The sequence below is a fragment of the Perissodus microlepis genome, chromosome 11, assembly GCF_051167445.1.
Source record: "Perissodus microlepis isolate ML-2025 ecotype Zambia chromosome 11, ASM5116744v1, whole genome shotgun sequence".
NCBI lineage: Eukaryota > Metazoa > Chordata > Actinopteri > Cichliformes > Cichlidae > Perissodus > Perissodus microlepis.
The window spans coordinates 21,988,624-22,016,396 of NC_140471.1; the positions used below are offsets into that span (position 1 = coordinate 21,988,624).

General features: G+C 42.9%; 1 protein-coding gene across 1 annotated transcript; it reads right to left on the bottom strand.

Annotated features, from left to right (window-relative positions):
- Nucleotides 1–15,297: 15,297 nt before the first annotated feature.
- Nucleotides 15,298–23,202, bottom strand: crabp2a (cellular retinoic acid binding protein 2, a). Its single transcript, XM_084944860.1, has 4 exons — nucleotides 22,884–23,202; nucleotides 19,389–19,567; nucleotides 18,697–18,813; nucleotides 15,298–15,952 (listed from the first exon to the last, which is right to left on the bottom strand). The coding sequence occupies exons 1-4, from the start codon at nucleotides 22,963–22,965 to the stop codon at nucleotides 15,899–15,901; spliced, it is 432 nt and encodes a 143-aa protein (XP_084800986.1). The 5' UTR covers nucleotides 22,966–23,202; the 3' UTR covers nucleotides 15,298–15,898.
- Nucleotides 23,203–27,773: the final 4,571 nt, after the last annotated feature.

The window sequence follows — 27,773 nt, forward strand, 5'->3', positions numbered from 1 at the left end:
CAAAGAGATACTGCTCCAGGCTCCTCTTTAAAACTGGCTACCGTGGCAGCAGTAGAGGCTAACTCAAAGACAAGGACCCCTTACCAGAACAGAACGCCTTTGGATGAGCAGTTCTGTTACCGTTGTGGGGAAACGGGACATTTTGTCGCAAAGTGTCAAAATCCTGAAAATCAGAGCAAAGTTATTCGAAAGCTCATCCAAACTGTCAAGACACTGAAAGAAAGTTCAGGTACTTCAACAAGTAATGCCCCTGACACTGACTGTCATGTCAAGCAGGGTCTTCTGACTTCTACCACCCCAGCTGGAATTCCGGAGGGACTGATTGGGCCCCCAAGTATTGTGCCACTTAAAGTGAATGGACAGCCCTGTGATGCCTTATTTGACAGTGGATCACAGGTCACCATAATATTCGAGTCCTGGTACAAAGCCCATCTGCCTTCCACCCCAGTGCATCCGGTCACTGGTCTCAACATTTGGGGTTTAAGTGAGTCCAATGTCAGTTACCCCTACCTTGGCTATGTTGTGGTAGATGTTGAGTATCCGGCTGAAGTGACTGGCACCAAACACACAGTACCAGTCCTTGCCCTGATCTGTCCAAGCCCAAAAGAAGAGCAGATTCCTGTCATTGTTGGCACTAACACCAGCCATGTCCGCAATTTGGTACAGGAATGCAGAAAAGAGGGGCGTGACATAACCGAAAGCCTGGGCATCCAAATTCACAGGGAATCGCTACCCACATTCACAGACTCCATCACCCTAGGCTCTCAAAATGACCAGGTTGGCTCTGTGACTTGGCAAGGTTCAAATCCCTTGTCCTTACCCCCTGGAAAAGACTTGCAAATAACTTGCAAAGTTCATTTTCAGCAGACAGTTGGCAAAGAGATCTTGATGTTTGACTCTTCTCCCTTAGCTCCTCTGCCGGGTGATGTCCTGCTTCAACCCATGGTTGTGCCCGCCAATGCGGTACAAGTTAACAGCTTCAGGATCCTGGTGCAGAACCAGTCCGCCAGGGAAACCATTATCCCGGTTGGAACCGTCATGGGTCACCTTTATCGCACCGAAAGCGTCATCTCCATGCCAAGCAAAGAACCAGAGACGACAGCATTTGACAGCAGCCAGATCGACTTTGGTGACTCTCCTGTGCCTGAAGAGTGGAAGGACCGGCTTAGACAGAAACTAGCGGAACACTCCCATGTCTTCTCAGTCCATGAATGGGACGTTGGCCTTGCAAAAGAGGTGGAGCACACCATCCGCCTGGCTGACACAAGACCTTTTCGGCAAAGATCACGTTGACTGGCACCTGCAGACATAGAGGATGTAAGAAAACATCTGCAAGAGTTACTCTGTGCCGGCATCATTAAAGAATCCCGTAGCCCCTATGCCTCACCAATTGTAATAGTTAGAAAGAAAAATGGAACCATACGGATGTGCATAGACTACAGGCTCCTTAACAATCGGACCGTGCCAGACCAGTACACGACCCTCTGCATTGACGAAGCACTGGATTCTTTGTCTGGGAGCAAATGGTTCACAGTGCTGGATCTGCGTAGTGGATACTACCAGATTCCAATGGCAGAGGAAGCTAAAGAGAAGACGGTGTTCATCTGTCCCCTAGGCTTTTTCCAATTTGAGAGAATGCCGCAGGGAATAACAGGAGCGCCTGCGACTTTCCAGCGTCTAATGGAAAAAACAGTCGGAGACATGAACCTCCTCTAGGGCTGCCACAAACGATTATTTTGATAGTCGACTAGTCACCGATTATTTTTGCGATTAGTCGACTAATCAGATCATGCATCCATTAGACGTAAAACGTACAGCTTATTGCACCAGCAGCATCTGCTCTTATATAACTATCATTAGCTTACAGCTTTAAGTGTTTAAGGTATGTGCTAACTAAAAATAAAGACAAGATGATAGTTTATTGAATTTTAATGAAATTTGCAGATTGCTTCGGTGAAGTTTAATAAACTCCTTGCTATCTAAAATATAACAGGACACCGGAGTATATTCTCGAGCATCTCACATTTCTGATAATCAGCTGTCTGCTTGACGTTTATTCAGCTGTGTAAAAACTACAACTTTAATCTCAGCCAAACCGATTTACTCAGGAACAAATAAAATACTAAAAAAAGCCAAACAATAACATTTTTAAGTTATCTAAGTGACTTATGTATGTTTAACCTGAGTAGCGAAAGACGGCGGTGGGTTTGAAAACGATTTGCTGTGAGTCCGGTGTTCTCACGGGCTCTAGTGAGCCTCGCCCCCGGCTAGCTATCGAGCTAGTGGGTAACAGACGTCTCCGAAAACGTCGGAGCGCTTTTGAAAATATGTGGTGTCTTGATAAACTGAGCAGATATTTGAGGTTTACACAGCTACATTCTCGCCTGAAAATATGTTAAACGTTTATTTTGTGACCCAGAAAGAATAATAAGAGTAATATTAAAACTAACTAGCTGCCGCCATTGTTGACAACTGCGCTGAGCCGCGCTGTGAATTCTGGGACACACCTTCTTCTTCTTCTTCGGGGTTTAACGGCAGCTGGCATCCTTGTACATGCAGTGCTGCCATCTTCTGTTTCAGTCCATTATTACACTCTTAAATCCTACTACTTATTCCTGCGTCTTTCAGGATCTTACAAAGCTTCAAACAATGCGTCGACTATTAAATCAGTCGTCGACGATTTTGATAGTCGACGTAATCGTGACTAGTCGACTAATCGTGGCAGCCCTAACCTCCTCCAAGTCCTGGTTTACTTGGACGACCTGATTGTCTTCGGAAAGTCGCTGGAGGAACATGAAGAGCGGCTCATTAAAGTCCTAGATCGTCTTGGAGAAGCAGGACTAAAGATCTCCCTGGACAAATGCCAGTTTTGTCAGCCACAGGTGAAGTACCTCGGGCATATTGTGTCTGCCCAAGGTGTCTCTCCTGATCCGCAGAAGATTGAGGCGGTTACCACCTGGCCTCAGCCCCACGACCTAAAGTCTCTGAGATCGTTCTTAGGTTTCTGCGGATACTATAGGCGATTCATTGCTAACTATGCTGCCATTGTGAGACCTCTCACTGAACTGACCAAAGGCTATGCTCCGACACAAAAGAGCAAGAAAAAGAGTCCAGACATCAACAAGTCGTACTTGAAAGAGTCAGAACCCTTTGGAGATCGGTGGGATGACTCCTGCAGCAAAGCCTTTCAGCAGATCATCCACTGCCTAACCCATGCACCGGTATTAGCCTTCGCTGATCCTACCAAGCCCTATGAGCTCCACGTGGATGCAAGCTTCAAAGGATTGGGGGCTGTCCTATACCAGCTACAAGAAGGGGACCTAAGGCCGGTTGCATTTGCCAGCAGGAAGTTAAGTCAGGCTGAGAAGAGGTATCCCATACATCAGCTGGAGTTCCTGTCATTAAAGTGGGCTGTGGTGGATCGCTTTCATGACTATCTGTATGGGGCGCGCTTTACAGTGTGAACAGATAATAACCCCTTGACTTATGTTCTGTCTACGGCAAAGCTCAATGCCGTGGGACACAGATGGTTAGCTGCTTTGTCCACATATGACTTCGATGTCCATTACAGACCAGGCAAGCATAACATAGATGCAGACATCCTCTCCAGAAACTTTGACACTGATGCTGAATGGGAGACTATACCGGAGGCAGCTGTTAAATCCATCTGCAAAAGAGTACAAGTTTCAGAAAGCTCAGGGTGCCCCACCAGATGTGTCGACCAAACTGGGGCTTCCCCGGAATGCATCCCTGACATCTATGCATTTCCTCTTACAATGGAGTTACAGTCACTGGAACACATCTCAAAAGCTGATCTCACTAAGGAACAGAAAGAGGATCCAGTCATTGGTCCAGCGGTCAAAGCTGTCCAACAGAATTTATGGACAGGCAACAGTCCGGAGCTGTCGCTCCTAAAAAGAGAGAAAGATAAGCTGACCCTGCTGAGTGACGGTCTGCTCTATCGCATCACCAAACGTCCCTCAGGGGAGGAGGTCCGTCAGCTAGTCCTGCCAAATGTGTATCATGATGTTGTGTTGAGATCATTACACAATGACTCAGGACACCACGGCATAGAGAGAACCCTGGATTTACTCCGTCGAAGATTCTACTGGCCCAGAATGTTGCAAGACACTGAGGAATATATCAAAAGTTGTGGTGAATGTATAACATGCAAGACTCCTGCCCAGAGAGCCGCACCGCTTCACCAGATCTCCAGCAGTGGACCTATGGATCTGGTGTGCATTGACTTTCTCTCAATGGAGACGGATTCCAAGGGCATGAGAAATGTTTTAGTGGTCACCGATCACTTCACGCGCTACGCCCAGTCATTCCCGACCAAGAATCAGACGTCTCAAACAGTGGCCAAAACCCTAGTGGATAAGTTTTTCGTCCACTATGGTCTTCCGGCTCGTATCCATTCAGACCAGGGGCGAGACTTTGAGAGTCGTCTGATCAAAGACTTGTTGAAGAACATGGGGATACGGAAGTCGTGCACTACTCTGTATCATCCGCAAGGAGACCCTCAGCCAGAGTGGTTCAATCGAACGCTGCTTTCAATGTTGGGTACTCTAAGCACAGAAAAGAAACGTCAGTGGAGCCAGCATGTCCCTTATTTGGTCCATGCTTATAACAGTACAAAATGTGATGCAACTGGTTTTTCGCCATACTTCCTAATGTTTGGCCGTGAAGCCAGACTGCCAGTGGACTTGTGCTTTGGGACCACAATTGACAAAGCTGAGGAAAGTCACTCACGCTATGTGTCAAAGCTTAAAGAAGATCTCCGTCAAGCCTACAAGCTAGCATCCGAGACGGCAGACAAAGTCCATCAGAAGAACAAAAAGGGCTATGACAAGAGAGTTTGTTTCCAGTCTCTAGAAATAGGAGACAGAGTCCTACTGAAGAACTGGGGTCTCAAAGGGAAGCACAAGTTGCAAACAAGATGGAGTCCAATACCTTACCAAGTTGTTGGAAAAATGCCCAACCTTCCTGTCTACCAATTGAAGAAGGAGAATGGAAGTGGTCGTCTAAAAACAATCCACAGGGATCACCTCCTTCCTATTGGCCAACATGTGAAATTGCCAATCCCTGAAGAAGGCAATAACTGTTGTGACAGACAAAAACCAAAGGGCAAGAAACCAAAGCAGGCCACAGTTGCATCTGACCCTCAGCTGTCACAGGATTCTGATTCATCCTCAGAGAGTGAATAGTATGAGCCTCAGAGATACTACTACACTCAAGAAAGAGTGAGAGAAGCATTAAGACCGGCTCTTAGATCTCAAGCAGTGCCACAAGAGGATTGTGCAAGTGACCAGGATGACGTCAGTGATGAAACTGATTCTGATCAGCGCAGTGAAAAGGAGGAACTGCCACTGGAGGATGAAGATGTTAATCGGGACAGTGAGACTGAGCCCGACCAAATGGTGGATATTCAGGAGGAGTCTGACCAAAATGAAGAAGATGATCAAGATTCTGCCCCAGAACCTGATCTGGATCCCAGAACAGCCCGGTCTGCCAAAACTCAGAAACCAAATACACACCGTAATTTGTTGGGTGACACTCCTAAACTAAGGCCTAAGAGACAGATTAAACCAGTAGTTCGTTTAACCTATGATGAGCCAGGAAAAGCTAAAGATCAGCCTATCACTATTATACATAGAGGGGTTGTCATCACTATAGGCAAAGACTAAGAGCCATAGTATGTAAAAAAAAAAAAAGGTCATCCTACTTTCCCAAGTTCTTGTAGTTCCTTGGTAGTCTGTTGAGGACACCAGACATTTAGTGGGGGGAGGGTGTAACCCGGGTTAAAAAGATGCATAAATAGTAAAAGATAAGTGGAGTCTGAGAATATAAATATCAAAGAGTTCATTTATTTAAAATTTATTGTATATTAAAAAGGTAAAAGTTCATGTCAAATGATTAAAAACATGTTTGCATTGTTTAAAATAAGTTATCTTTCTTTTCTTGTGAATTGTTTGTGAGAAATGTAATTTCCTATGGGGATATGGTCTGTGAAGGTAACACAGGGTGGAGAAGGAAAAAGAGAAAAAAAGGAGAGCGCGAGGAGAGAGAGTGGTGGTGCGTGAGTTACACGGAGCATCCGGAGAAGTTAGCTTGTTTTTATGTACTAGTAGTAAGTGTGTTTTGACTTTTCGGACAGATAAGTCAAGGTGTCGGTAAGTTAGTGACATGACACGTAAAGTTTCGGCGTGAAGCTGCTGGACTGTGTGTTTTGTTTACTGCGGCCGTGCACCCATTGAGTTAAAGTGAGGCTAACCCAGCCGTTCGCTAATAAGGACTACTGTAGGCTGCCGTTTCGCTAAAGTTGTGGAACGTAACAAGCTGCAGAGGATCGTTACCGAACTGGATAACGACGGACACACCCCAGATAGTCACTCTGAGTGCCCGCGTCACTCAGAGTACCTCTGGCAACGTGGGAAGCTAAAACAGGTAGCTTGTGGAGCACGTGGAGATCACAGACCTTCCTCATCTTTGTGCTACTGCATTCAGAGCGGAGTGTTTCTGAAGGAGCTGAAGACAACTTGTTGCCTGGATTAAGCTGGTGGGAATTGCACGTCTCACAAGGTACTGAGTTTATTTATTTATTTTTTGCTCGTTGAGTGAAGAACTTCCGGTTGGGAGATCGTTTTGGATTTATACTGGAGCAATACAGGCCTGCAACGTAGGGTTTATCTCTGCCGGCTTTAGGTTTAGTTTGGGACTATAATTGTTTTATCACTGGTGGTTTACACTGTATGTGTGGAGATTCTGTGTACAGTGTGTAAATTGCTGTGTGTGTTTTTTGGTTTGCCTGAATACTGAAATCTGCCATTTTATTATTTTGTTTTCACTGTTTGGTAAATTAAAGGAGGGTTGCAATGCTCTACTTTACATGGTGTATGACCTGATTTACTGCACTGTAGACACTAGTGTTCATTTTTGCGTGTAGTGCTACTGCTAAGGAATAAGCTTCATTGATCCCAGAAACAAAAGAGAAGTTAATTTAAAAATATCGTACGAGAGTACACTAGAAAAGAACCCAAAGCCCATTTATTTAATGGTATTGAGTAAATGAGGGCTACATGTGTAATGCTATCAGGTCAATATGGACCAAAGTCTCTGAGGAATGTTTCCATTTTTTGAAAATCAGAAAATATTTCCTGAACTTTATAAATGGCAACCACACAACCACATTCCAGACACAAGACAGAGGATTAGTTTAAAAGAAAATATGTTGAAACATGCTTAGCTTTGTTAAAGTACAGCTGCATCCATCTGTTTCAGGTAGACACGCCACAGAGCAGAAAGATGATGTTCAGTGCCGTGACGCTCTCGATGTTTTGAAACCCTGTTCACTGAATGAGTTGGTCAAGTTCTATCCTGATTATATTTCATTCTGTTGGTGGTTATGTCTTCTAACGCCAATCATAAACACAGAAAGCTGGGAGGCACATATGTGTTGTGTATACGAGAGAATAAGAGCATGCTGTTGTGGTGTTAGCTATAGCAGCAAAAAGAGTTGTGAGCATTTCTGTGTGACGCTGACAGGCCGGTGACTCATCAATGAACCAATTTTAAATTGTGTCTTCAGGCATTAGCAGCCTATTGCAAAAAGCACATAATTTCTTCCAAGTTCTTCAATTGAATCTTTGAAAAATTCCAACGATAACCAAATTTGACAGAAATAAAATAGTATTTTTGGATCTGTCTGGCCCTTAAGGAAAAAGATTTAGGACCCGAGAGATGCAGTTGACCCTTAAGTTGATCCATCTCCCATTCACTGAAACCTCACCAGAAATGGTCTCAGTAGAGGGGCTTCTGTCAAGAATTCATTCTTACAGAAGGACAACAGGGAGAAAAGGCTGAGTTGTGCCAAATTTTTAGTTTAAATTATCATCAGTATGTACTGAGGAGGTCAGGAGAGAGGTGCAACAGTGAGTGTCTACAACTATTTATAAAACACGGTAGAGGCTCTGCCATGGTTTGGGTTGCATTTCAGCCAGTGGTGTTGGGGATATTTAAAAAACTGAGAGAATTTTGAATGCATAAAAGTCCCATCAGATTTTCATCCAACATGCAATACTATCTGGAAAACATCTGATTGGGAACAGCTTCATTTTTCAGCATGACAGTGATCGCCAAAACACTGCCCACACAGTAAAAGCATACCTGGATAGAATAACATACAATGATACACTACCAGTCATTGATTGGCCTCCCAGAGCCCAGACATCAACAATATCGAAGCAGTGTGGGATCATGTTGACAGCGAACAGAAACAAAGGGAGCCAACGTCCAAAGAAGAGCTTTGAGTGTCCTTCAAGAAGTCTGGATAAGTATTCCTGAAGAATACTTAAAGAAATGATAAGAAATCGTATCTAATAGAGTTCAGAATGTGGAAGGAATAAAGGTGATCATGCCAAATATTTTTCCTTTATATGCTGCACACCATTTATATTTGCACATGCTCAGTAAATCACTGTTTCCATTTTTCTAGCAAAAGTCAAAGAAATGAGGGGCATCTCAAGACTTTTGAATGTCAAAATGTGTTCTATAATGACTAACACACCACTACACACACTGCATTTACTATTTGTTATGTATTCATGCTGTTGTAAAAGTGTTGGCTTGGTTTCTTGAAGACCAAACTATGAGGGAGAAAGAATTGGAAGAAGATCGTGAATTTCTTTGTGATCAAGTGGAACTCTTACTTAAAGTAGTACATGAAGGCAGTCATAGAGGCAGAACACATAGACTGGGAATTGTTGGGAATTCTGTGGCATGTTCAGATTGGTACATAATCAGAAGAAGCAGTGGAAATGGGGTAACCAGACAAGAATGATGAAATCTGGGAGCCTAGGTATAATAATTTGGCTTAATTTTTGTGACTGCTAAGACTAAATGAGGAAACAAGTGCAGACGTCTGTGTCAGTGCTTCCAAACGTCTCAATTTCTGCCAGTCTTGACTAAACCACACGTCTGGGCATTTCAGAGTAAAACTGGGTCAGCAGAGTCTCCAAACGCCTCTGTTTTAGAGCTAAAAGTAGCATGTTGTACACTAAATGCAAGTGTTGCAAACTTTCTAAACTCTTTAAAACAAAAGTGCGCTAGTGTGCCTGTAACTGTTACTTTGTGTCGTTGCCTTGTTTGTGCATCTGTGTATTTCAGTGTAATCGTCTGAAGTGCCCTGACAGGAGTGGCATATTTGTTTAGTCACCGTGTTCAAGTATCGACAGTATTTTTCCAAAATGGATTACTCCACCTTTAATTTGTTCCCACGAGGAAAGCAGTTGCACTATTTTTGCTCTTTCAGTCATGCACCAATTTCAGAGTAGCAGCTCTGGGAGTTTTTCATGTACACACATGCTTTATGTGTGTGTGCGTGCACATGCGGCAGCCAATAAGTTTTCACAAGGTGTTTTTCCTCCAACCCTGCTTCTCAAATCACAGTGCTCTGCAACCAATCAAATGACACCACAGCGCACCTCACCCAGCATTACGCTGTGTCCAGCTATGACTCGCTGTTCCCAAGTGTGATTGAGCGAGGAAAGAGATGAAGAGAGTGAGAAAGGGAGAGATAGGGGTGGGGGGGAAGAAGTGGATGAACATGGATGTTAATAGACTGAAATGAGGTTTTCCCGCTCTAATAATTAAAATGAATAATAAGTACAAGTTCAATCATAAAAAGCATTATGGTTGAAATATGTTTTTTCAGCTTACATGTGCACTTTTGTGTGCATGTTGTTTTGCATATTAATGCATGTGTGAGACTTTACTGAGTGCTGATCCTAAAAACAAGGAGTGAGTCATGTCGATTTAACAGCTGCAGCAGCTGTGATGCCTGATGGTCCCTCTTGACGCCTGCCTTCACACCCCCACCTCCATCTCTTTTGCACTGGACACAAAAAACCTCAGATGTATGTATGAATGCATGGATGTGTGGATGAATGAATGGATGTATGGATAGATGGATCTACATGTTGCGGTGGAACAGGGGACAGAAGACCAGAGGATAGGCCATATGGGTTCTATTCACATACGGGTTGCTTAAAGGCTGAAACATGATCTGTTTTTAAATGTCACACTTTTTTAACTGCACTGTCTTTTTTAATCATTTAAACATTAACAGTCTAAGCTGGGGAAAGTGCACGAATCCTTGGGCTAATCACATTAACAAAGATAACTGGAGTCAGGAGTATTTGAGCTACTCTGACTTACATTTTCAGTTTTCTTTGCATGCACTGTGCCCCCACAAAAAGAGATCACAAGAGAAAGAGGCGAATGCCCTGAAGGAATTCTTAAACACCAAATAAGGATAAAAAAAAAATAAAGCAAGACTGCCAACTCAAGGCTTAAATGACTCTTTATTAATAAGCAAATGACTGGAGCTTGTTATTCTGTTTTGTGTACTGATGAAACTAAGGTGGGATTAAGGCATAAAAAGGACACAAGGCAAAATCTTGATGTTTACATATGGTGGGTGAGCTTAATGACTGCCCTACTGTCTCCGTGCCTATTTAGCTTTCCTTTATTGATGGGGAAAATGGATGCACAAGCACATAATGAGCCTGCAGTGTCAGTTCTTTGCAGCAAAATGTGCCCGACTGTCCTTCCTGTCTCTATAAAGTTCACCCTCCCTCTCTCTATCTGTCTTCAGATGCTATCTCCCATCTCCTCTGTGTCCTGCAGTGTATCTAGAGTTCACCATTAAGTCTGTGATCAGATTTATTACATTCTTCACCTCTACAAAGACTTCATTCAGTTCACCTCCAGCATACTGTAAGACTATTGTCCTATACTTAGGGAAGGATGAGTGTGCTCATGCTACACTGTGATTTTGCAGTTTGGAGATTCCCCTCAGTGAATAGACATGAGGAGTCTCAGCAAATTGAATCCTTGGCCTCATTGTGTATAAGTGAATTTGTCATCTTTTATACAAATAGGACTGAGACTGCCTCTTCAGTCTCTGACTCAGTGTCTCCAAGTCTCTCAATTGTGCTCCTCTTTGATTTTATTTTCCTTAATGGAAGGACTCTCTGGCCAGATGTTAAAGTGAGGATATTTTGAAGTCTGTCGGTTTGAGTCAGTGGGTCAGGGCGCCAGCCGAATACTTTTGATTTCCAGACTTCTTCCTCTGACCTTTACTGCATGCCTTCCTCTCCCTCTCATGCCTTTTCTTGGCTGAATAACAAACTTCTAATTTAATGGAGGAGGATAATTAGATTTTTGTTTGTGAGCTTATGGATGTGTTTAAAACTGTAGATTTCCATGTGCTGCAGCCAGTCCGGTGTGTGTGTGTGTGTGTGTGTGTGTGTGTGTGTGTGTGGTATGATGTCATGTGCACTATTCTTGACCAGTCTTTTACAAGAGACCTCAAAGGTTCCTGGGTGGTCTAATAGTGTTTGCCACAGGAGATTGGTGCACTTTACCTTCAGATGTGTGTGTGTGTGAGTGTAAATCAATATCCCGGACAGTGACAGTGTAGTGTGTGTGGGTGTTTAACCTGTCATCACACTGCCACATGCATACTTTCCCTATGAATATGTGTATCAGGAAGATGTAGTGGGAATGTGCCGCTTTTTGCCAGTCGTGCTCTCTGAGCACCCACAGGACATTTTTCTTTCTCTGACGCCTCCCACTCCTTTACAATCTAACCCAGAATGCACTTGACCCTTTTCCTCAGTAATTCCTTCAACCAGATCACAAATCACCTGTCTTGACTTTTGTGACACGCACTCAAGTATGCAGGCAAGAACACACTCAACTCCTGCTTGCGTGTAAGTCATTTATCAAACGCCACCCTGAGTCAGCCGTGGCCCCGGGGCAGCTAAACTAACCTGCTCCCCCACAAACTTCGACAACACCAACATCTAGTTTCTATTCAGTTGTCTGCGATTGCCCATGGTTACTTGTTAGACATGTTCAGGTGGTGTCAAGTTTCCACTTAAATCTGATGGATGAAGAGCAGCAGTTGTTAATCATTGTGTATATGCATGTCTGCATTTTTTTCCTACAGTATATCCGTTACTGTTTCTCTTACAGTGTTGGCGTGCAGTATGTTTGTCCAGAGTTTGCTAAGGTATTCCCATATCTTCTTTTCCTTGCTATGTTTTCTCTAAAGCCAACAACCTGCAGAAATAACGATGCCGTCAGGATGTCATCAGCAGACACGAGTGCGCTCGGTGTCTTCTTAGTTATCCAGACTGCTTTTTTCACCTGTTTTTGTGCACAGTGTTTTAGAAACTGCATGTAGAGTGTGGGTGTTGGATGGTGTGTGTGAAAAGTTGACAGAATGTGTGTTTTCAGTTTTCTCTGTGAAATGCATGTTTTGAAGGCGTTTTGAAGGGGGCCAGACAGCTGCCTTTTACTGCCCCAGGGGGCAATAAACAGAGAGGGAGGGGTAGTTATTTACCTTTTTTATTAGGGCAGGAGGCAGAGGAGGGGACTTTATTGGGGTCACACCGTAACTATACACAGCTGCAGGGCAAGAAGAGAAATAAAGATGAGATAGTTCTTTAAAGAAAAAAGTTTTGTCAACGCTAAATTCCTCCCTCAGGAATCCATCTGTACTTTTTTTCACTTATTACATGACCGTAAATGTGTGTGGGATATTGTTTTGTCAATTCCCCCCCCTGCCTCTTCCATTTCCAGGACCCTTAATGGCCTGCTTGTTGTTAAGCACATCTGCTGTCAATCAGCTGTACCCTGTAATCCAAGTGGCATTTCCTGCCATTAGAGGCACGCCCACTGCCCGAACTCTGACCATTTGACGATTGGTCAAGAGGTTCAACGTCTGACCCAAAAAGATCTCAGGCTGACCTCTATTTGTCCAGTAACGCTCCACAGTTGCAATAATATAAAATCCATAAATGAGGACATTTAATGGATTAGGCTGACCTGTCAGAGATTCCTTTTAACCTTTTTTCCAAGAAGATCAATACCACTCTTGTGTCTGGGTCTCATCTACCTCAAATGGATAGTTAGCTAGCTTCAACACCCTGCTCTGTGTATAGGCAGCAACACCCAGCTACCAGCACCTCTAAACATGAAGTGTAAGATTTAAAAAAACACATGTAAAAAAGTAGGCAAGGTCCTAACATTTGGTATTTATAGACTTGTTCTTTTTTTTAGTATAACACATTAACTAGTTGTGCTGGTTTGGGCAATTTTGCTGCCTCTGACTATAAACAATTTTAAAGGCTTTTCCAACTGGTGAGCAGATATTGGTTTCGTCCTCTGGTCATTGTTTACAAATAAATATGTTTTTTTAATAATAAAAAGCTAAATAATCATCAGGTGAAACCAGGTGAAACTCCACATCGACTGTTTACCTGCACATGCAACCAAAGCCTGTGCAAATCTAATTGGTCAATAGAACTCGAACTACAGTAGAAACCTACGGTTCTGTTGTCTACAGATTCTGCATTTTTATATGCAGACACATTACATGGACAAAAGTAGTTGGCCATCTAAATCTTACACCTACAGGAGCTGCTTGGTTATGGAAATCCATCCACTCCTGGTGCAGCTTTTGTATTGCTGTTACTGCCAAAGGGGGTTTGAACTTATATTATATACGTTATTGAGTCAGCAGAGTCCTGGAAGCCAGATTACTTAAATCAATGTGTCAAGCCAAACACATATAATAAAGACATACAAGAAGGTCGGGATTTCCTGTAATTTTCTTCTCCTAAAATCAAACGTAACTGAGCTTACCCTCTGTCTGAAAAACCTTAGAAACAATGGGTCTATTTTGAGTAGGATATGTCCTTGAAGATGCATATCAAACAAATACGTAGGACTGATTTCTTTATTCTGTGTCTCAGATTAATCCTGAAAAGCTAGTTTGTGCATTTGTTACTTTTATGCTGGAAAATTGTAATTCACTATCGTCAGGTTGCTCTCAAAGCTCTCTGAAAAGCTTTCACCTGATCCAAAACGCTGCAGTGAGTATGGACAGGGATCAGAAAGACAGAGCATATTTCTCCCATACTGGCCTCTCTTTATTGCCTCCCTGTTAAACCCTAAATCAAATCTAAAATCCTTCTCCTTTCATACAAGGTCTTGAATGATCAACTCAGGACTCGCTCTAGATTTTTATTGTAATAGAGCACTTCACTCTCAGACTGCTGGCTTTCTTGTGTTTCCTGGGATATTTAAAAGTAGAATGGGAGGCTGAGTCTCCGGCTATCCGGCAACTTTCTTGTGGGGTCAACTCCAATTTTAGATTTTGGAGAAAGACACTCTCTTTACATTCCAAATGAGGCTTAAAACCTGCCTTTTTGATAAAGCATGTAGTTAGTTATGTTAGTTATCCCTTAGTTACACTGCTGGAGGCCCAAGCATGCTGCGAGCCTTTCCCATGGTGCACTGAGCACTTTTTTCACTGCCTGTGTGTTTATATACGACTGCAGCATGTCGCTATATTTTTGTAATTTCTCTTCTTTATTCTATGTTTTTTCTCTTATCTTTCTCTTGGCCAGTCATGGCAGATGGCTGCCCCCCCCTCGAGTTGGATGCTTCTGGAACTTTCTTCCTGGTAAAAGGGAGTTTTTCCTTCCCACTATTGCAAAGTGCTTGCTCGTTGTGGTTGGGGTTTTCTCCAGTACTGTAGTGTCTTTACCTTACAGTGAAAAATGACTTGAGGCAACTGTTGTCATGATTTGGTGCTATATAAATCAAATTTAATTTAATTTAATTTGTTCCTAAATGCTTCCCTTTTGCCATAATATCACTTACAGCTCATTATTATACTTTTGGATTGGTGCATACCAGGTGTGGTGTGACCCAGTACTTTTGCCCATATAGTGTCCGCATGTCTAGGCCTTAAATATGTAAAGGTGGAATCAATCTTCTCATCTAACTCTTGACTGGAAAGTGAGTAAGTGGATTAAAAACACAACATATCCCTGAAGTCAAGCAGACTTTTAGGGCTTTAAAAGTATGAATCATTTAACCAACTGGCAAATAATATGGAAATAAAAGAAATGAGAGCCAGCTGCCAGGGAAACATTGCAAGATGAAACTGTGAGAGAAGAATAAGGAGGACATGTGGCACCGAGATGACTGACAGGGAGAGGGAAGGGAGGGACGGGAGGTTGGGAGGAAGCAAGACTAAACGGGAGGGGACAGACAAGTTATTCTAGTTGCAGACAGCTGACAGCAAACCCAAAATAAGATGGAGCCGTCTAATGGGCACACATTCTGCAGCTACACTCACAAACCATAAAACACTGCTGGCACTGTTAAATGCGCTTCTGCTCCTAATGGTTTTCAACACAGGAGAGCCAAGAGTCGAGCTGAGTTAATGTCGTAGTTTATTGTTTTCCCATAGAAAGTGTTGTTTCCTACGATCACATTTCGTATAAAAGAGACACAATGTAAAAACCGACACTAGCGTAGTAATAAATATAAAATGTCATCATGAGATAGAAAAAGGTTAAAGTTGTGAGGGCAGGGCAACAGAGAGGACAGAGGGACACATCAAAACTGACCCGGAGACTGGAAGAGCTCATAGATTGGTTTACACGTCTACAAATATAGTCTCACACCCCATCTCCTTCCACACACACACTCAAACACACACAATGCCAAATACACAAGATGTTCCTTAGCAAGTCTACATACAATGCAGAAGACATTTTCATGTTCAAATCTTCAGCTGGTCACGTTTGATGGGTCTGGAAAGACAGACGGATAGCACAGTAGCTAAGACTATAGTGCACATGTGACATGCTAGATATAATTACCACACCTATTATATAGTGAAGCTAACATTGATGCTGGAATAAAACTATAGGTTGCTATTTCTCAGCTCTGACAAAGAGGAGCAATGATGCAAAGCGGTGATGCTGTAGACACGGGGCGCGCTGAAAGGGCGAAAAGTGAGAAGTGCTCTTGTTCATTGTTGTCGTTCGTAGACTCTGGTGCATATCACATCATCTGCTCTCATGGTCTGAAAAGAAAGAGAGGGCAATGAGGGCAGTTAATGAGGATACTCGCACACACTGAGGCAAAGTACTGGCATGGAGTTAGCCATAAATTCATTTTTAAAAAGTTAAAACTTTCACAGAACAGCCATTCATGTTAATCCACCCTAAAAGTCCAATTTTTATTGCCTCTAGCAGTTATGACTAACATAATGTCACTGTGCCAAACTGTTTTGACCAATCACTGTGTATGCAAAGAGTAAACACACTTTTCTTGCTTTCCCTCTCTCTCTTACACACACACAAACACTACAACTACGCTGGCTTCTAAAAACCAGTTGTGGGTTTGGTGCTTAACAAGACTTCAGGAGTCTTAAATGTGAACTATTTACTGCCAGCCCTCAAGCTAGCATCTCCCCATAAATACTTACTGTGTTTGCAATTTCTTCACTTTAAAAACAGTTCACTCCAGACTGAAGCCTGCGTGGTATCTTATCTCTAGCTGAACTGGTTTGCTGGGTCAAATAAGAATTTTAATTAATGTAATTTAATTTAATTACATCTGAAAGTTTGTTTTAATCAACATGATGTCATGTCTGTGTGTAGGCAGGCAGGAAGAGAGGACCCAAAATGCAGGACTCACTGAGGCGGAAGTAACTCAAAACACACAGCTTTATTGCTGGTAAGAAGCAGAACAAAAAAACACTAACTCAACTGGAAGAACAGAATAACTAGGCAGGAGGCTGGCTGGCAAACGGAACACACAGAGGAAGCGAGGGTGAACAGACGTTAACGACGCGACACCGAGTAGGGGAAGACACAGACACTAAATACAAGAGGTGAACGGAGCGAAGAAGAAACAGCTGGGAGACACGGCTGACGCTGATTACACTGACGAGACAGGGAGAGCACAAAGCTGAACGCACTGACATAGGACACAGACCTACAAAATAAAACAGGAAGCACACGACAGACAGAGACACAGACTCGTAAACAGGCATAATGACGTCATGGGCAGACAGAGGGACATACGGCCAGAGAAGACTAAGCACAGGCAACCTAAACCAAACATGAGGGCAAGATAACAAAACCTAAACCAGAAATAATCATCATCGTCATCATCATCAACATCATCATCATCGGATAACTAAAGAATCAGAATATAATTATAATCAAAACAGTATCACCAGAGAATAAGAACTAATCCATAATGCAAAAATAAACCAAAACATAAGAAACACAAAATACTGGGTCGAACCGACCCAGGACCGTGACACATGAAGTGCTAGCTGGGTGGGGTTCCCCATTAAGTGCAATTATGCTTCTGTGTTTATGTTTTCATTAGATTAGTATTTTATTGTAAGAAGGCAGCAGATATAAGTGGACTCCAAAAAGGTTATTTGAGTACAATAACTCAACTCTGTGTGGTGAGTGTCTCGCAAACACATGCAGCTAATGTCAGAAGTGCAATGCTATAGCCCACGCAGCCCTCGTTGCTATAAACAAAAGAATATTTCTAGGTTTCACAAGTAAAACGAGATCCACGTAGCAGCTTTTGTCATGGTCTGTTCAGCCAGTTGTCTTGCTGTGACACAGAGTACACACTTTGTTCATGTGATGACAACTGAACTGTCTTCACGACAGCTGAATAAAATTTTGCTGATGGCAGAGTTTAAATAAGGGGAAACAACCTGGACTAAAGGACAAGCGCCCAACCCCCCCCCCCAAACTGCAGTACTGTGATTGGGCACTTGAGGCTGGCACCAAAAGTGAGCCAATCCCCACAGACTGTAATTAAAAGATGGGCATAGCCAACGTGAAGATAACCTTCTTATCTCCGTTTTTGACTCAAATGAGGACCATGATTTAGAAATAACATAATTATTGTGTATTAAAGTTAAAAGTGCTAACTGAGAGCATAAACTCATTGGGGGAGCATTTAATGATGTCATAGATCATGTGAGCTCAAGAGTTGTTGCACCCATAGACTTCTACACAGCTGGACTTCCTTTTGCAGCCAGAGGAGTCATGAGCTATTAGGTATTAGAAAAAAAATGCAGGGTTAAAGCATTTCTGCACTTGGTTTACGAGTCCTAGAACTGATGAACATCTATTTTATACAGCCTGTAGTTTATCCACATAGACAAAATAAACAGGTTTACAAACTGGTCTCTCAAGCTAATTTCCCCCTTCATGGCCACTATGTTAAGGGTGTAGCTTCTTTGACTGACAGGTGACTGGTAGCTCATGCAGATGTTGCTGGTTGGTGAATGCTGGGTTACTGAATTGGACCATGTCACTGTGTTTCTTGTGCTTTATGCTGCACAGCAGTTAGCAAATGTCTGTGCGTGTGTGATCCTGTATAAATTAGGGATGTCAAATTTCCTGAAATTAGCTGACAACTTCGCACCTCATCCTGTGGTCCAATTGCGATTATTTATGGCTACAAAATGATAAATGGGGATGTTCACAACGCTAAGGTCAAGGCTTCAAAGTGTACATTGGAGGCAGCACAGTGGCAATGTCCATTTTTTATATACAGTTCATAGTTCATTTTAAGATTTACTCCTTAGCCACTTTTTTAATAATGATCTTTAAAACACACATTTTTTAAAAAAATTAGTTAATTTCAAGTCTGAAAATTCAGTTTAGTAGTAGATCAGTAGTGGATAGTATACAATAATTTGTGAACTATAATCTATGGTAAAGCTTTGCACTTGTTAGTCTCCAAATCTAAACTCTTGCTCAGGTGATAGTTTGTGTGTTTTACCAAGATCAACTTGCTGTCACTGGTGATCTCTCGGGTCCAAGATGTCTTAGGCCCCTCTCCTTTCTGCAGAGTCTGCTCACAGCTGATCTTGCTGTCTGTTTCCCAACGTGGAAAACTCTGAAAAGCCATTAGACCCACGAATGAATGCACAAATAAATGGACTCACGAATAAATACAATGCCATTTATAGGGAAGGGAACTTAATGAGGGAGTGTCTAATGGAGAGAGAGCACAAAAAGGCATTAGCAGGGTGATCACTGAGAGGTGATAACTCGTGATGCGCTCATCGTTAGTAGAGCGAAGCGCTGGCTGGGTTGCATGTGTTTGCTTTGGAAACGGCTGAACAGAGGCCATCTATGGGAAATTGGAGAGAGTAGCGGGGAGAATTAGGGAGGGACAGAGGGTAGCAAAGGGCAAGTAGGGGGAACGGAGGGAAGATGGGAAGTTGAAAGGGATTGTAAAGTGTGTGAAGGAGCGCAGTGTAGCATGATAGGCCTTCAGAGACCAAGGGAGGGGTAAAGCTGTGCTATCAGTCCAAATATGATGAAAAGCCAAATTAAACAGATTGATGTAATCTACACAGCTCCCACCCATATCTATTGTGTATTTAGTTATGTATGTGTGTCTCCATGTGTAGTCCAAGAAGAGATGAAGTGCATTTAGTAATATATTCATGTCCATATTTTGTGTACCGTGCAGGGACGCCCATCCACAGTGGTCTCATTGAACTCCTGCCCAACAGTGAAGGTGATGTGGGTGGTTCGGACTGTGGTCGATGTTTTAATAGAGAGCGTTTCTCCATCCTGCGTAATCTCCACCAGGGGCTTAGAGGCTGCCTTCACTGCAATCTTGCGTAGCATCACGTTCACACCTACACAAACAAGCAACAGAAAATGCGAAAGAGCATGTGTGAGAAGAGATTTCCAGAAAAGACAACACATAATGACAAAAAAACAGTGACAATGCTCTTACACAGCTAAATGTGGTGCCTTGAATTAACACTACTGCTTCCACTAAAACTAAAACTATTCCCTGGGACATTGGTAAACTCAGTTCATGGAGATGGATCTATTTTTTTTCCTGACACAAACAAAGACAAGCAAGCCCTGTATCAGCTTGCTGTGTGGTTGTGTTTGAGTGTTGTTGTGTTGCTGCTTATCTGCAACGTCTTTCTGCACACACGGGGCAAAATTTGGAGCAGACTTGAAATGCACAGTGCTTTCCAATAATGATTGCACAGGAAACAATGAGGTCATATGACAAAGCATGCCTCAATCCCCCTCCACAGACTTAATCGTCGTTGCGACCATGCAAACACACGCTTACTGACTTTAACACTCACACCGTGATTGCGATTTGCACTTCCTGAAGTGTAATCTCAGTTATTCCCCTTTTTTCTGTTTCTAGGAAAAAAGCATAACTCATTCAATATTTTGTGTGACTGTAAAAGGCTTCTCCATACGGGGGTAGTTTGTGGCATGTTGGTCATCTGTATTTCACAATGATTTCACGAAAGAGTGACCAGAACAGCACTCCCAAGAAAAAGACAAGTCACGTAAAATCTAACTAATTTTAGTATTTGTTAACTTTAGCCACATTTATAAACTAATCTGCAGTATTATTTTTAATAAAATTAATTTCCCCAGCCTTTTTTCCCACTGAAATGTGCTTAAAAGTTTAAAAAAAAAATGTGAAGGAGGAAAAGGTTTGTCCGATAGTGATTATCTGAAAAGGGGAAGGAGGAAAAAAAATGATGTTACCCCGTGGGAAAAGAGAGGGAACAAGGAGAAGACCGGTGTGGGGGAGGGAGGTTGGGGGCCTGGGCAGACGAGGGGCAGCGGTCTGCGTGTGGTGTGCGAAGATCTCTGTCCAAGTGTGAGGGGAAATGTGTGTATGCCGCCCAGTGTGTATCTGCTGCGAGTTCGGTTTCACACTTCTCACCTCTCACACATTCCCACCTGTCACCAAGTGTAAATATATACAGAGAGAAATGCACAGTCATTTGCCATGCATTGGGCTGTCCAGCCTATGCCCTGTGTATAATTTGTATGCACTGTACAAGCAGCTTCATATATATATATATATATATATATATATATATATATATATATATATATATATATATATATATATATATATATATATATATATATATATATATATATATATATATATGCATTGTGAGCTTGTGGTGTGCAGATGAATGTCCACTCATTGGAAAGACATTATTTTGCAGGAATTACTTGCACCTTTTTTTGCTCCAGGTAATTATTAATACTTCCAAGTACTTAAATATTATGTTATGCTAATAATTCTCAACATTTCAGGGGGCATTTGCAGTATGTGTGTGTTTACATTGTGGAACGACTTGCTTTATTTAATTTGGTTATATAAATACTTTTTGCACCCCTCCATGCTGTGACGAGGTGGCAAAAGTTTGAAAATGTGATTATTTATTTACTTTTTATTATTGTAAATCACTGCACATCATAGCTGCTACTGTGCATTTATACATGTGCTTTATAGCTTTACTCACAATGTAGCCTATTTTCACTTTTTTTCCCCCACTTACACAGATAACATATGTAATGACTCCTTGTGCACGACCAAGGATAAAAGCCTAGAAGTGAAAATGTGGCCCCCATCAGTTTTTTGGCTTAGACGCTGCTGGCCTGCCAAAACCTTTGGAAGCCACAGAGGGATACGAAGGTTCTCAAGGTATTCCCCGCTGTTAATTTTTGTGACCGAAATTCTTTAATTCACACAAGTTTCACCACTGGGGGACAAACACAATTTCAGACAGACGGTCAGGGTCAGAGGTCAAAGATCATAGGGCAGAGGAAGCATTTGGGACATGGAGAGACGAGGGTAGAGGGAGGAGAGCTGGAATGAGGAAAGGAAGAGAGGATAGATGGAGGGAATAGGGTAGTAGGTGATGACAGTATGCATCCAGCTGTGCTTTGCCTCCAATGAAACCAGGGATCAGAGCCCATTCCCCTCTGTCAGTCATCCCAATGTAGAGGTAAATTAAAGGAACACACGCAGTCATGGGTGTGGATGTGTGTGTGTGTGTGTGTGGTAGTTACACAGCATTCCTGCTGTTGGAATGTTGTCTTATAATAATAACAAGAGATAAAATAATTCAAATACAAAGTGCACAAAGCAGGCGCATGGCAAGAACAATGCATTTTAGAACATATGCTAAAACCATTTAAGGAGAAATAAAAGAAAAAGAAGAGTATTTAAAAAATGAGGTGATGAAAGTATATCTTAAGAGGAGATTTAAAGGTTGCTACAGGCGCTCAGATCTCTCTTTTTATCGAAAAGTCATAGAAACGTCCTTTTAGACAGACAGTATACGCATAAAATATCCTGTCCTCGCATTATTGCGCACGGTGCCATATTTGCCTTTGGACAGAATAATCTGGATCAAACAGACGTTAAAACTAACTGATGATCTTTCATTTGTGTAGTGGTGGTACGAGATTCATGTAGTTCAGTTACCTCTATATGTGTAGGTAGCTAAGAGACTAAGATAAAGGCGGTGTTGTTGGCGCTTTGCGATAAAACGGATTCCAGGTGTGCACTGCCAAGTCATCTAATGAAAATTGGCTACTAACGACAGATGCGCGCCTGTAGTGCGCCCTACAGGCGCGCTCACGCACACACTGGCTGGTTTGCAAATGCGCCAGACAAAAAAACAGCGTGGATCTCAGCAGCAGGTATTTGTTCTTCTCTCGGACTGTCACTTCGGATAACGATGCCACTGTCCTGCACTGTATTGTGTCATAACGGTCCTCTTTAAAAACACACGCAAACAATCTGAGGTTGAGACACAGACAGATGTGTCGCCGTTTGTCTCTATTGTGTTAGCAGGGGAGGCCAAAAGGGGAGATGAGAGAGGATAAAAAAGAGAGGGGGGGCTGGCTGGGGGCCAAGAACGGAGTTTGGGGTTCTGCAGCAGAATGACAAAGACCCCCCACCCATGCAGTACGCTGGTGCACGGACGCAGAGGTAGACTCACAATGTGCTGAGAAAGCTACAGTTTGAGCTGACACATCTGATCTGTCTCTATGAACAGAACTAAATGCTTCATCAGGAACCACTGACGCATAAAAACGTTCAAACTGCCACTTACAGTGATGATGATTTAAGAAAAAAAAAAAACCTTGCTTCACATTACTTACCTAACACTTTCAAGAGTTCCTCAAAATTTTCAGAGCTCTTCATCTCCCAAGTGCCGGAGAAATCTGGGATTTTGCGCTCCATGTTCGGTGATAGTTTGCTTAGTGGTGTGGACTAGATAAGCTGTCAGGTCCTGGGCTGCAGTCAGTGCGCGTCTGTGCGTCAAAAATGAACAAGTTGTGTGTGCGCCAGATGGCTTGGATCTGTCCGTGACTTGGTTTTGCCTTCTTCCCGGGATGAGAGACCTACTGACAGCAGCTCTTATCTCATCTATCTAGCAGTGCACGTTATAAGCATTTGCACTTCAAATGAATGACACGGAGCGCAAAGATACTTGTGTAGGGATGCACACGCCCCTTTCTGAACGGACACGCCCCGGAGGCCGACAGATTACAGGCACAGGCCCACAGTGCTTTAACCTGAGAACACCCCAGCAAGCACTCTGTGCACTTCGGCCCAGGGAGACGCCGTTTGGAGACCCCTCTCATCCACACGCGCACCTGTCACCACCCAAACTAACCACTCCCCGAAACTCCCGCGTGCTCTGTTTATTAGGTGTTTAGCCACTTACTTTAGGCAATTACATTAACTACATATTACCATCAATGTTGTCATTGCAAAACAGAAAGGATGTAACCAGGTCAGTATATTGACAGAACATGTCGTCTTGGCAGGGCGGCGCAAAGGAAGAACAAGTCAACTGCCAGCCTGAAGAGATGGCGGAGCGGTTTGTGTGGGTGTGTGATGAGAGAGAGAGAGAGAGAGGGGCCAAGTTCATCTCCCAGCCTCCAGTACGCCCTGGTTCTGTGTCATAAAAATATAAGCGGTGGTAATGGGATACATCTAACGGCTGCAACTGGTGGGCTAGCCTGCGTCAGAGGAAAAAACAACCCGAACCCATGAGGGAAATATATTACGTGGGCCTGGGATTAAAAATAAGAGGTGGTATTGGCGCAGGTCGGCGGTGGCTCTCCTTATTAAAGTTTTTCGCCCCCCGCTGCCGGAAGAAAGAGGAGGGGAGGAGACGCGTCAGGCGGGGTCAGGGGCCCTGCGGGGTCGGAAGGTAGTCCTATAAAGAACACACGGAAATGCACACGCACACACACCCTATGTATGCGCGCTCACGCACGCGCTGATGATGGATGGCAACTGGACAAAGCAGACGTTAACTATTGACTCTTGATGGATGATCCCATCCGCTACACTGCACGGCGAATTAGCGCGAGGTAACCCGGGTGACTTTAAGGCGCGGGCATTAGCCCCCCCCCCCCCGCCCCCCGGCTTAGGATATAAGCTTCACGCACACACCGGCTCAGTGTCAGTGTTATAACAAAGACACAGTGACTAACAGAGGTGAATAACAGTGTCAGATTGATATTTGGTAACCTGATATGCGCTTTTGCGCACAGCCCTGCGTTCAGTTGCAGGGGATTGCATCGGGCCGGCGGGTCTGTTTGATGTGAACAAAGCTTGCTCTCATTGTTTCCTTCATCTACACACACACACACACACATCTAACATCTAAGTCACTAGCCACACACCATGCCACAATCACAGCATGTCCTCACAAGACAGCCATATTAGAGGTGTAATTTGCACTCCAGTCTTCTCTTTTTCTTCTTCAATGTCACTCATGTTTTTTGTAAGCTGGCTTGCCTCTTCTTCTTTTTTAAACTCTTTAACAGTTTTCTCTTATATTATTAAATCAAAACACCTGATAGTGAAGTAAAAAGTGAAGTTTATTACTGAGATCCATCGAAATCCGCATGGGAATCTTTATATTAAAGCACAGCATCTGTGGTGGTCTGTGGTGATCTGTGGTTCAGAAAAGAGGACATGATCACGCCCCCAGTTTAAAGGTGGCTGATTCAAACCACAAAGGTTACAAAAGACAGCTGGCTACCATGGAGTAATTCGTCTTCAGCGTCATCACAGGCCATTACTGCTTTAGCATGACATAACAAGAAATGCATCAAAGGCCACTGAATGAAACAGACAGCCATGCAGTATAGGACGATAGCCTCACCCATGTTGTGTGTGTGCTGTTCAGATTGGGGGGGGGGGGGTTGATAAAGAGCTCTGAAATGTGTGTGTGTGATGCTGCATGTCAGCACGTGATGACAAAGCAAAGCTCAACATTCAGATCCACTCAACCGTGCCCCGCTCCTCTCAGCCTCTCTCTTGCCCCCCATTCCTTCCCTCCATTCCTCTTTTCCTTTCTGTCTCTCCTTTACCTCATGCTACTTTCTGCCCCCCCTTTCTTCTCTTTTTCGACCTTCTCCACCTCCTCCTCCTCCTGTCAAGCTTTTGTTCTTTTGTTCTGCTTTGACACATTCCTCAAGCATGTTGAGGAGAGGGAAGAGGCAAAAACAGAAGGGGAGAGGATGGAAAGGAGAATAAAAAAGGAGGGGGGGCTAGTTAGTGAGAAAGTTAGAGACTGAAGTGCATGTCAATTTTTGTCTCTTTGTTGTGGGGAGAAGGATAGGGAGAGTGAGTCAGCAAGAGAGAGTAAGGAGATCAAAAGCCAACAGTGATGGAGAGGTTAAGAAACAGTGGATGAATGAAGGCGACAGATTAAGATCTGTCTTCGGAGGTGTAAGAAGTATTATTTTCCTGCTCCTGCGCCAACTTTATCTAAGCTATTTCCTTATGTTCCAGCTATTATCCTCACATATACTGTTTACTTCTTTTGTTCTGTCATCTTCATCTTTCTGTGTTCTTTCTCATACCAAGATTATTATTGGTAACTGATATCACCAACTGCCATCACAGAGACTGACAGGCAGGCTGCACCATGTGCAATCTAAACAGAATCTCTTGTGTCCTGTTTACAGCCACTTTTGGCTGTTATCAGCATGGCTACAAACATTCAGCATTTATAGAAACAATAACGTAAGGCAGCAATAATACCATAGAAGAAGAGTAGGACGCTGAAAGAAATTCGGGGTTCTGTTTGAGAAATAATCATACAATTAGTTTTGACAATGAAAATATTATTTCCAGCTTATGCACAATCAGATTTTTCAAACTTTCTAACTAATGTGACTAAATGACATCAGCAAAAGCTGATGATAACTAAGCCAGTGTTTTCATCAAATCAAATGCAGCAGCAGCAGCAGCAGGGGTGACACACATGCAGCTTCCAGGCCACTAAGAGTCCAGTAGGTCCCCTTGGCTGTGTGTCTTGTGTCTCTGCAAAGTAAAAACTGCAGAGACATAGAACAGACGCATCACTGGAGGTTTAGCTCTCTTGTCCTGCAGACACATTTGAGACATTGCCCATCTGCAACCTTCTTATCGATTAGGACATTATCCATGCTACACCAGTAAACCAGTTTATCTAAAGGGTTGTGCTGAAGAATTTCTTTGATTTATGACACTAGTGTTTCTTTGCCTTGACAACAGACAGCAAGAATGCAGGAAAACTCAGGTATTTGAAAAATTCTGCATAGTTTGTAGGACATCAAAGGTTGTGAATAATCATGATAATATAATAAACCCGTTTTCTAAATTAATCTTTCTTTAAATGAGAACCTTTTCAGAATGTACTTGTACTTCTTTGAACTAATAGAAAGGGAAACATTTGGAGATGTGCGGTTTCAGAGGTAGTGATGGGTTCAGTTTAATACTTCAATGGCTTGAAATTGGATCACATAGAAAGGAATGAGGATGCTAAATAATTGGTTATGTGGAGCCTGCTGCACTTTGCCAAATGCTATTAAGGAAGGTTCGTTCATTTCTGTGATGAGAAGCACAATTAATCTGAATCCTTTACACAGTTGTTTAATTAGAATAAAACTGGGCCGACTGTGACACTGACATCCTTGGTGATACCATGAAACAGTTAAACGAAATCATTTGGTTAAACAATCTATACCCTGCAATCTTCACAGTTGTGTCGCTGGCAGCAGAGAATTTCCAGCTGTATTTCCTTCTCTGTGTTACATTTAAAACAGACTGAGCCTTGTATCAACACCCTCCCTAGGGTGACCTGTACCATATCTCCACACTCACTTCCTCTTATGCTGCGTATTGTTTCCTATTTCCTCTCCTCATTCAAATGACACAGATTTGAACCATATCTGTGAAAGTTACAATCTACAGACTATTTACTGTTCCAAAGTTTCCTCATGTGGTCATGAAAGAAAACAGGAAAAAAGCTCACACCATATTAGATTTAATGCAAATTGTATCTAAAGTATGTCTAAAATGTGGGTGTCCTATTTCAGATGTCTTATCGTATTTGTGTTGCAATAAGAATAAAAAAATATAGCGACATGTATGCACAAGTTGGAGCCTGTGCGTGTGAATGCGATCAGTCGGGTTAAAGCCACACTTCAGTGGCATTCTCCACTTTATCATGCCGATGACCTCCAGTAAAAATTCTCACCCACTAACCTTAGTAATCCCAGATGTGAACTTGACCCAGGCCTTCCAAACTGCCAGCTCCTGGAAGTCATTATTCCTGGCCTTTACCCTCACAGGAAACCACTGGGCAAGAAGTGCACATGCATGCAGACTAACATTCCCCAAATTACCGTATCTTTCTTTTATGATTTAACCCTTGGTCCGTGTGGGCTTGAGACCTCCCCAAAGAGTCATGAGATGAATCGGGCGCCTTTTAGATGACTAATAGAACAGGAAAGAACACAAAACATTTACGTGACACAAGACTGTGTCTTTTTCTGTAATCTTTTCACTTTTAGCACAAAATGCATGACAGCTGAACCTCTTCCAGCCTCTAAAAATTACATGCCGAGACATAAATAAGTTTAAAGGGGGTCACAGCATTAAAACATTTGGGAACCCCTGCTCTGTGTGACTTTCACAACAGTTGCAGACACACATGTTCGCAGCCAAAAGTGTGTGCAGCACTGTTGGCTGCTGGCATG

Coding starts and splice junctions, on each gene's coding strand:
- crabp2a (XM_084944860.1), bottom strand. CDS start 22,965: ATGGAGCGCAAAATCCCAGATTTCTCCGGCACTTGGGAGATGAAGAGC. Junction 19,568..22,883: donor GGAACTCTTGAAAGTGTTAG/GTAAGTAATGTG, acceptor TTGTTTGTGTAG/GTGTGAACGTGATGCTACGC. Junction 15,953..18,696: donor GTGACAGCAAGTTGATCTTG/GTAAAACACACA, acceptor CTTTCTTTTCAG/ACCATGAGAGCAGATGATGT.